This window comes from Danio rerio, chromosome 4 (genome assembly GCF_049306965.1).
Source record: "Danio rerio strain Tuebingen ecotype United States chromosome 4, GRCz12tu, whole genome shotgun sequence".
Classification (NCBI taxonomy): Eukaryota; Metazoa; Chordata; class Actinopteri; order Cypriniformes; family Danionidae; genus Danio; species Danio rerio.
In genome coordinates this window covers 40868899-40882014 of record NC_133179.1, presented here as the reverse complement: position 1 = coordinate 40882014, position 13116 = coordinate 40868899, and the positions used below count along the sequence as shown (strand labels likewise).

General features: G+C 36.8%; 3 protein-coding genes across 3 annotated transcripts in view; all 3 read left to right on the top strand.

Annotated features, from left to right (window-relative positions):
• LOC110439461 (uncharacterized) overlaps positions 1 to 13116 on the top strand; it is a 1085403-nt gene that overhangs the window by 218209 nt on the left and 854078 nt on the right. The gene's annotated exons all lie outside the window — the stretch shown is intronic.
• On the top strand, positions 2078 to 12850 carry LOC141381698 (uncharacterized). Its single transcript, XM_073948026.1, has 3 exons — positions 2078 to 2128; positions 2691 to 2830; positions 9086 to 12850. Exon 3 carries the CDS (start codon positions 9253 to 9255, stop codon positions 9889 to 9891), a length of 639 nt encoding a protein of 212 aa, XP_073804127.1. The 5' UTR covers positions 2078 to 2128; positions 2691 to 2830; positions 9086 to 9252; the 3' UTR covers positions 9892 to 12850.
• The window catches only part of LOC141381691 (uncharacterized), a 105027-nt gene continuing 94599 nt past the window's right edge, over positions 2689 to 13116 (top strand). The window contains exon 1 of the mRNA XM_073947992.1: positions 2689 to 2756. Within this exon, the coding sequence (XP_073804093.1) occupies positions 2754 to 2756 (3 nt within the window). The 5' untranslated portion in view covers positions 2689 to 2753. The remainder of the gene's footprint in view (positions 2757 to 13116) is intronic.

The window sequence follows — 13116 nt, the reverse complement described above, 5'->3', positions numbered from 1 at the left end:
TTATTAAGATTTTGTTTTTTTTTTGTTTTTTTGTTTGTTTTTTTTACTGTTTGGTACTTTAGCATCATTCTTATTACAAAATCCATCAGACATCCTGTATCCTTCAAGTTCACACAGCAGCTGTCAGTTCTCCTCCAACAGGTGGTTTACTTCTACGCATGTCCATACACAATTTACATTCAGTTTGTCTCAGCTACCTCCTTAGTGTTGTGCGTCTTCTCATCAGTATCTCTCACCATCTTCAACCTCAAGTGTCTCCTTCTCAGCATGTTGGTCGTCCACATCTTCAGCTGACTGCAGTGTTGGTTTTCTTTCCCTCCTCTAAGTTTGTCTTGCAGTGTCTGTCTGTGTAGTTTCTGTGTGGCCCAGATGTAGAGATGCTGCTCAGTCTGGGTCATATGCAGCTTGGCTGACAATGACAAAGTTAGAAATGTATAAACAGCAAAAATATAACACAGAAAGAATAAGTAAAAAATAAATGTACTATAACGCTACAAGCTTATGAAAAATATGACATATTTAGCATAAGAAACCGGAATTGAATATTGAACTTTAACTTTGTCATCCAATATATTTATTTTTTCTACAGTGAAAAATAACTGAGATTTAAAACATTTAAGGGAATGATTTCAACAAAAAACTATGTTTGTTTTCAGAAAAAGGACAGTCAAAAATGTACTTTTTTGTCAGGGAGTGAGTACATCAGCAAATCTAAGTTGTAATAAAGAATTTTACAATATTTTTCCAACAAATACTTTACAATCTTAAATCCATAAGCACTAAGTTGATTCGTAAATATTTAAATGCAGTTCTACCCCAAAAACTAAAATTATTTGAAGCTCAAGCAATGACAGTTGTAAAGTTACTTAAATAATCGTTCGTACTTACCTTTGTGATAATGTTGAGAGCATAAACGGAGAAATGAAGATATATTTTGCGTCTCAATGCAGCTGGCCAGGACACCCGATGCATCCGTTGTTACCGCTACAGTCTGTCAATATACTTTCTTCCGAGCGGGAAATTTAAAATATCTGTCGTCGTGATCATTTATTACCTTTCCGATCGTCTGATTTACTATTACAGCCCTTAACACAACAAGAGTTACACTGTATTTACTCAGCGAAAGACGCTAAAGCCCATAACAGCTCACGTTAACTCGGATACAACACAAATGGCGGCTATGTCCCATAATGCAATTCGGTGTTTACGACAGTGACGTCACCTGACAAAGACTGATACTTCGCAATGAACACACATAAGCAGTGTGCTTATATATGGTGGCTACCAGGAAGTACCACAGAGGAAGTACCCAGTCAATATTCGGGAGAGAGCTCCCTCTGGTGGGCGAATGAATGGTAATCTGCCATATTCGTTAAATTCTGTCTAATGGTATTATTTGTATTTGTATGTGATTTTAGATATTTTTTCTTATGACTATGTAAATTATTGCTCTTTTTAGAGATCTGTCTGACTTTGTTATGATGTGCTTGAATTGTCAGTTTAAGCATTAATAGAAAAAAAAGTTATTCTACTGGAGAAAGGTTTGTTTTAAAGCTTTTACACAGATATATAAAGCGATTGATTAAAGTTTCAGGTTTTTCATCCAATACTAAATGATGTACCTGCTGTTTAAAATATTATTTTTAACTTTTATACAACATAATACTATTTTACTCAAAGTAAAGAGGACTATTGAACAATGTGCGTGTATTAAGTGTCTTAATGAAGGTTTAATTGATTAAATAACATAATTTCACTTCATTCTAAGTATACATCACTATATATAAGAAATGGAGTACTAGTTTTAATCAGCTCATTTGTGGCTGTTGTTTCTTGCTCAGACTTACTGGATTTATTTTTGTTAATTACTTTCATATAAAGAAACTGTTGAAGAGAAGTTATTTTGTTTCTGTTCATAGTTTTATTTATTTTAAACAGGACATTTATTGCTTTGTTAATTTTTAACAGGATAAAGTGTCCAAACGCAGAGAAAAACTATATATAATAAGTCATGACTCATGACTAAGAGTAAGTGGCAAAAAGGGTTAAAAAAAGGACTTTTATTTTGGCGTGACTTGTGACGTCATAAGCCTGCGCCGCTCCCGCGCTGTGATTCAACTGGAGAAAGGTTTGTTTTAAAGCGTTTACTCTTATATAAAGCGATTGATTAAAGTTTCAGTTTTTTCATTCAGTGCTAAATTATGTACCTGTTGACAAAATAATATTTTAACCCTTATACAACATAGTTCTATTTACTCTAACTCACAGTAATGAGGTCTATTTTTTGAGGATAGGATAAGCTTTTTGTTCCCGAGAGGAAATTTGTCTTGTGCAAAAAAGTGCTATAAGCAGACAATAAGATAAATAAAACAAACAAAACAATTAAGTACATACATAAATAAAGTAATTGTGTGTAATAAGTGTTTTAATGAAAGTTTAATTGATTGAATAGCGTAATGTCATTCCATTATAAATATACATCACTATATAAAAGAAATGGAGTACTAGTTTTAATCAGCTGATCAGAGGCTATTGTTTCATGATCAGACTTATCTGATTTTTTTTTTTGTTAATTACTCCTATATAAAGAAACCATTGAAGCAAGTATTGAAGAGAAGTTATTTTGTTTCTGTTCATTGTTTTATTCATTTTAAACAGAACATTTTTAATGCTTTGTTAATTTTAAACAGGATAAAGTGTCCAAACACAGAGAAAAACTCCTGCTGAAGCGACTGATCTCCACACTGTTAAAGATGGTGTTTATTAAAGAGGAGAGTGAAGATTGAAGAAACATTCACAGTCAAACAGGAAGATCTGCAGGAACAAACAGGTTGATTTTCATTCTCAAAGACCAACTCAGTCATTTGATCCTCATTCATTTATTTTAATAATAAGAATACTAAATTAAATCCATCTTGCAGCCCTGAGTGTGCTGCCCAGTTCCCCTAAATGCACATAAACACTCACTGAAAGACAGGAATGAGTTTCTTTTGTTACTTGTTCTCAGGTCTTTTGTCATTATTTTATGTATTATTAGTCTCCTATTTTCTCTACCTTTTTAAGTTTGTTGCTTTTCTTGTTCTCCTACTGTTTGTAAGGTGTCCTTGAGCACTAAAAACGTCCTTGGGCACTAATGTCCTTTTAAAATTATTATTGAACAATCCTTATATTTGCGTGTCACACTCACTATACAAATTTATCAGGACTTACTGAAAATGGAAAAGATTGCTGTGCTCTATCATTGATAGGGAAAAGGAGACTCTTTGCTAGATTGACTTTGTCTCCAGAAACATTTCCAAATTCTGAAATTATTGTAAGAGCTTTTAAAATACATGTATCTGGATATAGCAGGAGCTTATGTTCTTGTTCCTCTCTGAAAATTCCTTGCAATTCCTTCCTTAACAAGGTTGCAAGAAGTTTGATGGCAATGTCAAAGAACAGAGGGCAGCCCTGTCTCGTTCTTCTAGAGAGTGGAAAGCCTTTAGAAATTATATCATTTGTTTGAATGGATGCTTGGGGCCTGGAATATAAAATTTTAACCAAGGAACAGAATCCAGGATCAAAACTAACTTTTGCACACACTTCTAGCTACTCCCACTCTTAACTAGCTGACCATGTGGGATCTCACATATAAAACAAAACCATTTGAACAGCTCTTGATGTTTCACTACGAAGCTACACCATTATTGACAAAATATACTTGAGAGCTAGAAATAACAACGAACGTGCTATAGTGGTAATTTAAAAGTTAACCGGAGAGTGACATTAACATTTGTTTTGTCTTTGACAGCCCAGTGTACTGTCGTGATTGCCTTCATTTCAATGGCTTTCTCCAAAATATCCTCTTTTTCGGAAAAGTAGTGGCATTTAATTACCAAGGCGCATGGCAGTTCCTTGTCGTCCACTGGTTTGCTGCGTATAGTGATTTGAGCGGGGAGACCTCTCCTCAAGATCTTCGCTTTGGTCTCAGCAGAGCCAGCTTCTTTTTTCAAAATACTAAACTCTTTTTCCAGTGTAGTAAGAGAGTCAGAGTATCCACCCAACACAGACTCCAGACCAGTCACTCGCTCTTTCGCTGCATCCACTCTGGTGTTAACCACTCTTCCACTTCCACTCTTGCTTTTTCTAAGATGGAGGCACGTGCACACGCTGCGGCTTCTCTCTTTCCCGACAAGACAGTGTTTTTGAGTTCTTTGTCATGTACGTCCTCGCTGCGTTTATCTGTGCTTAAGTGCACATATAGTCTTAAATTTTTGCTCGACATCAGCAGAACCAAACTTTACAAGTTAAACTCCGCAGACACGGAGGAGCTGCAAAATCTCCGTTTGCTCCAGAGGCCTACTCATCCTCCGACCCCCACCTCAACACCTCGCCCACAATGGAGGCAAGAGAAAGCAGAAGAGGGGCAAGCGTTGGGGGATCTGAACTAGGCTAGCGACTAACCCACACAAACCTGCTATTCCCTTCATCATTCTAGCGAACGTCAATTGCTAGACAACAAACTGGACTATAGCCGTCTACTTCGTTCATCTTAAAAGACTGTAAAGAACTGTTGTGCATTTGTGTTTACAGAAACTTGGCTCAGTGACTACGTTCTGGACATTGCGGTTCCAGTCGTGATACCATTGTAGTCTGCAAAAACTGCTTGCCACTGGTGAAGTTTATGGTTTTAAAATGCCAGCCGTTTTATCTACAGAGGGAATAAACAGCCATACTGCTTTTCTCTGTTTACATCCCTCCCAGCTCCAATGCCAACAACATGACTGAGGCACTGAAAGACCTGTACCTGCACATCAGTGAGCAGCCTACAGCCCACCCAGATGCTTTTCTTATCCTGGCTGGGGACTTTAACCATGCAGACCAAAAAAGTGTGTTTCCAAAAATACACCAACACACAGACTTTCCAACACGGGCAATAACACACTGGGCTTTGTTTACACCACACAGAGAGGAGCTTACAGCTTGTGATGCAGCAGATTAAGTCTGTCCTGCCCCCCACCTTGGACCCCTTTCAGTTTGCATATCGGTCCTACCACTCAGCGCTCACAAAAAAAAAAACTCCTACACCCGAATGCTGTTCATAGACTTCAGTTCAGCATTCAACACTATCATCCTTCAACAGCTCACTCAAAAACTGGTCCAGCTGTCAAAGTTACATCTCTCTGTGTAACTAGCTGCTGGATTTTCTCACTGGAAGACCACAAGCAGTACGGGTCGGCAGTAACATATCCAGCACCATCACTCAACACTGGGGCCCCTAAGGGATGTTGAGCCCTATCCTCTTCACTTTTCTGATTCATGACTGTGCACCATCTCACAACTCTAATCTTTTCATGAAGTTTGCGGATGACACAACTGTGGTGGGTCTCATGTACAAAAACAATGAGAAAAACTATAGAAGCAAGGTGAGCCGTCTAGCTGAAAGACAGCTTCATCCATCAGGCTGTCAGGAAGCTGAACCCTCTCCCAACTCTGCCACCACTCCCCTCTCCCTCCACACGCACCTTTGGACTCTGACACACATGAAAACACACACACATGCACACATTCATCTGCACTGGTCACTTTATGTAACATTGGTCTACCAGTTAGACACATCATACTACATTTACATATATTATGACACTGTCACTTTGTCATAATCATCATGTGCACAAGCCTTTTTGCACTATATACTGTTCTTTATCAGCACAACTCTGGTTTACAATTTTTTTATTTCGTATGTATATTTTTAGACTACGCTTTAAATATATTTTTAGACCACATTTTATGTACAATTGTATATATTGTAAATTTAGATTTCTTTTTCTTAAAACTCTACTTTTTATATTAATAATATATGTTAGGCACCTAGGGTCTGAGAGTAACGTAATTTTGATTCTCTGTATCTCCTGTACATGTGGCTGAATTGACAATAAAGCTGACTTTGACTTGACTTTAAACGTGGTCCAGCATTGCATAACTGTCCGAAGCAGGTCAATTTGATTGCAAAGTTCATTTGACTGTGCAACGGCCTTTTCTTCAATTTTAGCAATCAAGTTGCCTTTTAGTGCATCAATAGCTTGAAGAACTGCACTGTTATCACTCACCCGCGCCATCTCTTTCTTAGGTGCAGCTTGCACTTCGGGGTTAGCATTAGCATGGAGGCTAGTAGCGGATTCTGCCTCTCGATGGTTGCTTCAGCCTTTATTTATCCTGATTCAAGTTAAATTATGCTCAGAGCAGCTAGACTCTGACACTTAAACGCTTATTTTCCAGTACAGGTATGTTTAAGGTATGAGTATTTAGGATAAGAGCAATATTAAACAAAATTAAGTTTCACGTGAGGACCTCAACATTTTGCGTCTTCACATGGCCGGTAGTCCAAAACAAACAATATAAAAATAATCACAATGAAACAAAATCCTCAGCACTTATAACTCAAATGAAAGTGAAAGGAAAAAATTGCAAATGATTTTAGGCCAGCAGGTTCATCAGATTTAAAAACAGGGAAAAGTAATAATGATAATAATAGGACGGGGAGAAAACAAAACAAGAGAAATAAAATGAGAATTTGGGTAAAGAAAACAAAAACTTTTGGTTCTTACCCACGGAGCGGAGGGGTAAAATGAAATGCTTTTGGTAGCTGACTCCATGTCAGCGAGATAAATCGGTAAGTTGATTTTTTTCAGGACACACTGCACTGAAGTCTTTGGTGATGCACTCGTTCACAGACGTCACGAGCACTTCAGTAACAAGACATCAATCTTTGCTCTGTTGCTTCAATACATACTTTCGCTTTTTGTTTCTCAAAGCCAATCGTTAAGTTTACAATGCTCGTCTCGACCCGGTTTCTCTACTCGTTTCCCCGCACTGGAACAGTTCAGTCAACTTCTCTTTCTTCCACACACCACATAAAGCTGCCCAATTAAACATTCCTCCTCTTCCTTTAAACTCTCACCCATTTCCTTTTTGCCGTCCCATGGGTGGAGACCAATTAAACAATGTTGACTGTCGTCACAGAAAACACCAAAAATCATAAATGCATGATTATATGTCTTCATGGCTTTGCAATCAAAAAAAATTTGTTAAAATAGAGGACAATGAAAAAAAAACAGCCATGAATATAATGAAAAGGGAGTAAATTTGCCCATTGTGTATTGAGTTTTAAAAAAAAAATAAAAATTTTAAAGCATTTACCCAGAATATGTCAAAATAAGATGCCCCCAAGTATCAGTCCGTTTGCTGAAACGCAGAGAAAGTTTTGGCCAAATTAAGCCTCAAAATCACCCCAGAATTGATGAAAATGACCCAACAGCACACAAGGGGAAAGGTGCACAATCCAGCCTTTATGCAGATGGTGTACAGGTATGATTCATGTCTGCGAGGCAAATACTCAGCTGTTTGTTCAGCTGTGACCCCAGAACTTTTTTCTGATGCGCTTACCAGTCAGGCACAAAATGAACAAGTATTCACTGTCTTCAGGGCTCGAAATTACAACCATTTTGGTCGCATATGCGGCCAAAATTTTCTCTATGCGACCTCAAAATATATTTGGGAGCATTTGTGCGAGTGCAAAAAAATTGCTGTGTGTGACCAGTTTTTACTGCAAAATGTTCAGCACATGCACAGATTCGGGAGATATTCACGCTGAATGCATCTTTGCACTTGAAACGCAGCGCTCAGGAATGGTTTAAAACAGTTGTCATGTCAACTTGCTGCAGTAAACAAAGCCAAGTTCGTAATGCTTGCCCGCCTTTGCGCTTTACCTATTGTAAAGACTTCAATTGGCTTCAAGTCCGCTATGAAAAGTCAATTTTCAGCTATCTGTTTGCCACATCTAGCACGAGAGCTTCTGTTTAATCCTTCATTTAATCGGCAGATGCTGTCCGCCGTGCAAGTGGCAGCTATATGTATATGTAATTTAACACCATGTACACCATCGCAAACGGGCTTACACTGAGTAAACTAATATCGCTGCTCATGAAAAGACTGGTATTGCTATTAACATGACATATGCATATATTAAGTTACAGTATATGTCAAAAGCGTCAGTGCAGTATCAGACAGCACCCGTGAAAACAGCACAGCAATCGTTAACAGATTCATTTGTGTCAAGCAGTGCGTGAAGGGCTGGTGAGCGGTCCGTGTATCTTTTGGTCCCTCGTTTATGTTATAAAAATGTATTTTTTTTTGTGATAATGGGATTTCGTTGAGACATATTTTCCTCACGCATGCATAAATTTTTTTGCTTGTTAGTTTGATTAGTGTTGATTTCAAATGCAATAAATCTGTGTGTATAAAACTTGTAGTAACGGTGCTTATAATTGGTGTGTGCGACTAAATTTTGGTTGATGCGCCTACATTTTTTTAAATTAGGAGCACCAGTGCTACCTAGCAAAAAGGTTAATTCTGAGCCCTGGTCTGCTTTACACATTTTAGAAAAACATTTTGTTGTAATTATGAATAAATACGAATAAAAACTGGCCATTCACAGCTTTCAAATCTGTCTTATATGTCTTACCAATATGACTTATGATTAGGCCCACACGGAATCTGAGCGCGCAGAATTCCGCAGATTTCTAGCCCATTATTAATTCTGTTCATTTACTTGAGTAAATGTGTAAATCTGAATTTATTCAGTTTTTATTCAGTAATTTGTTACTTTTTATTTAATATATTAAGGTGTATGTTATGATACTCCGCTGGATACTCTTAAAATAATTCCGCAGAAATCTGCAGATTTTTACCAAAATTCTCAGCAGAAATAGCAAAAAACGTCCGCAGATTCCGTCTGGCCCTGCTTATGATCAATTATGTAAGAAACTCTGAAAACTGGACTGACAATTTCAATTTTTTTCTTTGATACATTTTACATTGTAATAGCACTAGATAAATAAAGATTAATTGAATTAAATCTGTTTAAATGTGTACACCATTAATGGACCGAACAAAATATGACCTGATTTATTTTACATTTAATGTGCATCAAAATTACAGTGTGTGTAGCCAATGTTTCCAGTGTCTTCACTTTTCAGCTTTTGATGAAGAGTTTTAAATACTTAATGAAAACTAATGGTTTTATATATATATATATATATTTCAGACCTAATTGAAGAGAATGAGGGGAGTAAAGAGGAGGAACATCATGTCAAAATTGAGGAAAAAACTCTTTTACAGACTGATGGTATTTTGAAAAGGAGAGACAAGAATCGTTTCACATGCACTCAGTGTGGAAAGAGTTTGTCAAGCAAAAGCAAGCTTAATATTCACATGAGGATCCACACTGGAGAGAAACCATTCACATGCACTCAATGTGGGAAGAGTTTCAGCGTATTATCATCCCTTAATCTACACATGAGGATCCACACTGGAGAGAAACCATTTACTTGCACTCAGTGTGGGAAGAGTTTCAACCTATCATCAAACCTTAATAAACACATGAGGATCCACACTGGAGAGAAACCATTCAGTTTCCCTCAGTGTGGGAAGAGTTTCAGTTGTTCATCACAGCTAAATCATCACATGAGAATCCACACTGGAGAGAAACCATTCACATGCACTCGGTGTGGGAAGAGTTTCAGCCAATCACCACACCTTAATAAACACATGCTGAGCCACACTGGAGAGAAACCATTCACATGCACTAAGTGTGGCAAGAGTTTCAGCCAATCATCAAACCTTAATCAGCACATGAGGATCCACACCGGAGAGAAACCATTCACATGCCCTCAGTGTGGCAAGAGTTTTTACTGCTCATCACACCTTAATAAACACATGAGGATCCACACTGGAGAGAAACCATACACATGCACTCACTGTGGGAAGAGTTTCAGCCAATCATCGTCCCGTAATCTACACTTGAGGATCCACACTGGAGAAAAACCAAACAACAGAATTTCGCATGCTTAAACTCTAGTGTGACCGCAGCTTCGGTGTGGGATGAGTTTCAGCAACTCCTCAGACCTTAATAAACACATGAGAATCCACACTGGAGAAAAACCATTCACATGCACTCAGTGTGAAAAGAGTTTCAACCGATCAGCAAACCTTAATGAACACATGAAGATCCACACTGGTGTGAAAGAGTATGTGTGCTTGAGTGTGAGAAGACTTTTTTTTACAGCTCCAAAATTGAAACTGCATCAGACGATTCACACTGTGACAAGAGGTTTAATCAGTTAACGCATCTGAAAACACAAAAGAGGATTCACACTGGAGAGAAACCGTACAGATCTAATCAGTGTCTACAGAGTTTCGCTCATTCGGCGCAGCTTAAGAAACACATGGACAAAAAGTTGCACACATGACATGAATGCAGCAAAACATTTTCTCATGTGCACAGGATGTTTCATGTCTGAATAATGTTTGAAAAGGCTGAGTGATGGTATACTATTTTCCAACACTCCTACACTGCAGTAGGTGGGGTTGTAAATGTGTTGAAAGTAGTGATGAGAAGTTCAGATCATTTTACTGACTCGGATCTTTGAGTCTCGTTCATCAAGATGAACAAATCTTTTTTCGAGTCATTTCGTTCATTTGGTTCAATTTGCCAAAATTGTATTAAAATGTTACGAACTGCTTCCAAACACATCTACAACTAGCCCAGAAGGTTGATCACACAACAAATAAGTCATAAATAGATTATAAGAAGAAAATAATAATTCAGTGTTTACCTGCTCTTTTGTCTATGGGTATTGTTGTCTCCTTGCTCAGCTCACCTCTTAATGTCTTCAAATGTCAGTGGTGCGTTCACGTTACAATGACAGTCACATATAATCTTAACCAATGTAAACAGTCTGAGCCAATAGGAGCCATGATAATTAGTTCACCTTTTGAGTCTGCTGGTTCTTGAGTCGTTCGTTCATCACGTGACAGAATAACTCAAACCCGAGGACTCGAGAGTTGAATAGATCAATTCTTTTTTTTTTTGGCTCTAAACGCATATGATTGGCCCGTGATGAACGAATGATTCAAACCCGAGGACTCGAGAGGTGAACAGATCAATTCTTTTTCTGGCTCTAAATGCATATGATTGGCATATAAATGCATATGGTAGGCTGTAGTCTTTCATGTGGTGAACGAACGACTCGATAGAGGACTCGAAAAATGAACTAATCTTGTCTCGCACTACACATCGTGCACATGAGCGAATTAATGAATCTTTTAGTTAATCCGAGTCATTCATTCATTTTGTCACATAACATGAAAGAAAGCACAAGAGATGAGTTATTTAATAAATCAAATAGTCTTTGTGAATAGTTTTGTAACATATGATGCTGCCAGCATTAGACACTTAAACACTGTTTAATTGTTGTTTATTGTTTTATTATTATTATTATTTCACCAGAAAAGCTTTTATAACAAATCAGATTACTTTATAAATCACGACAATAAAATAAGCAAAAGAAAAACAAAATAGTGCACATCAAGCTAGGCTTTTTAATAAATAAAAACAAGCAAGCTTTAAATTAAATAACACGTTTGTGCCATAAAATCTTTATATGAAATATGGCAACTCTTCCCAGTAGATGTTTTTATGAAACAGCAATTTAAGTGAAAGATAATACATATAAAAATACAAAAGCCACAGAGCTTAATGAGCTTAACAACTTGACTTGAGAATAGAACGGTGCATTTAAAAAAAAAAATTAAAATTAAATAAGCTTTAAAACAACATTGTGTGGCTTTACTTGTTGGACTTGGCTTAAAGTTAATAACACAAGCTCTGAACCTTTGATAGGCTGAGTCTGTTTCATCTTTTGTCATTAGTTGTTGTCGCAGGATAAAAGATGCTAAATGAGTAAATGCAAATGCAAACTTTCTTTATACAAATATTAGACCAATACATAAAGTCTGCATAGAAAAACATTATTAAACAAAAATGGGGTATAAATGAACAAATTACAAATCACTTGTAGTTGTAGAATTTAATTAATCTATCCCCTAGCTTAGTTTGTTTTCTGATAGCAAGCCAGCAAATAGACAAATCAGTATATAAACCACATATCCAGTAGGAAAAAAGCAGCAATAACTTAGTGACAATAGGACAGACCTTTTTAATTTCTTAGAAAATGCTTTTTAAGTTCACATTGTTTGATGATTTTATGAAAAGTTTAAAATATGATCATATGATGCAACAAAAATTTTGTTTTACATAAATATTATTGACTGAGGTTCTCGTTGCAGTGTACAGGGGAACTACAGTTTAAGATTAGATATGCACATAATAATGTAAGGATGGCTATATCTCTCCATAATAATAAACCCTGAAACTGTTATGGAACTCCACACGAGACAAGAGCATGAGAATGGTCAGGCACTAAAACAACTTTCTAATGTGAGAAGAAGATTCAGGTTGTCTTGATCATGCATCCTGAGCCCCCCTCTTTGTCCTGGACTTTACCTTCTCCACCAGAGCAGCTCACTCACATTCCACACCGAATGTTTAAATTCTTAATATGGTGTATCTCGTGGCTTTATATTCATGTTTGGTGTGATTTTAAATGTCTCTATGTGATTGGTAAAGTGGTCTTAATTTCACTGTAATATTTTACAATCTCCTTTATATCAGTTAATTTGGGTTTTGACTTTGAAAAGATCTTTGCCAGATGCTCCACTCCAGGCAAAATGGTCTTCGCATCAACTCATGACCAGGCAAGAGTCTTAGTGAAGCTTTTATTGTCTTGAATTTATGATGATTTGAGTATTTAGGCAAAGGGTGCAGAAGTGTCCGTGGGATCCTGTAGACAGGATACCCCATTGCAGGTTGTGAATCTCTGAGCTCTGCATCAGGACTTGTATGCTGCAATGTGTTTCTACATGGTCAGGTATTCCTCTTTAACTCTTCAATGTATCTTTGAGTAATTGATGTTGTACAATCTTGAGTGGCTTATTTTATTTTGTTATGAATGGCCTAAATCAAGATTGAATATTGAAAACTGGAAAGAGATTCAAATTTAGAAAAATGATTACAAAAATGATACAGTTAAAGGGAAGATTGAAATAACAATTGAAATAAATTCATAAGATATGGTAAGGTCAAAAAGTAATACTTCTAAATTACTATAAAACAAATTGAAAGAGAAAAGTGTTTAAGAAAAAAATATTGTTTTACATGAAAACATATGTGAAGAA

Coding starts and splice junctions, on each gene's coding strand:
- LOC141381698 (XM_073948026.1), top strand. CDS start 9,253: ATGAGGATCCACACTGGAGAGAAACCATTCACATGCACTCAATGTGGG.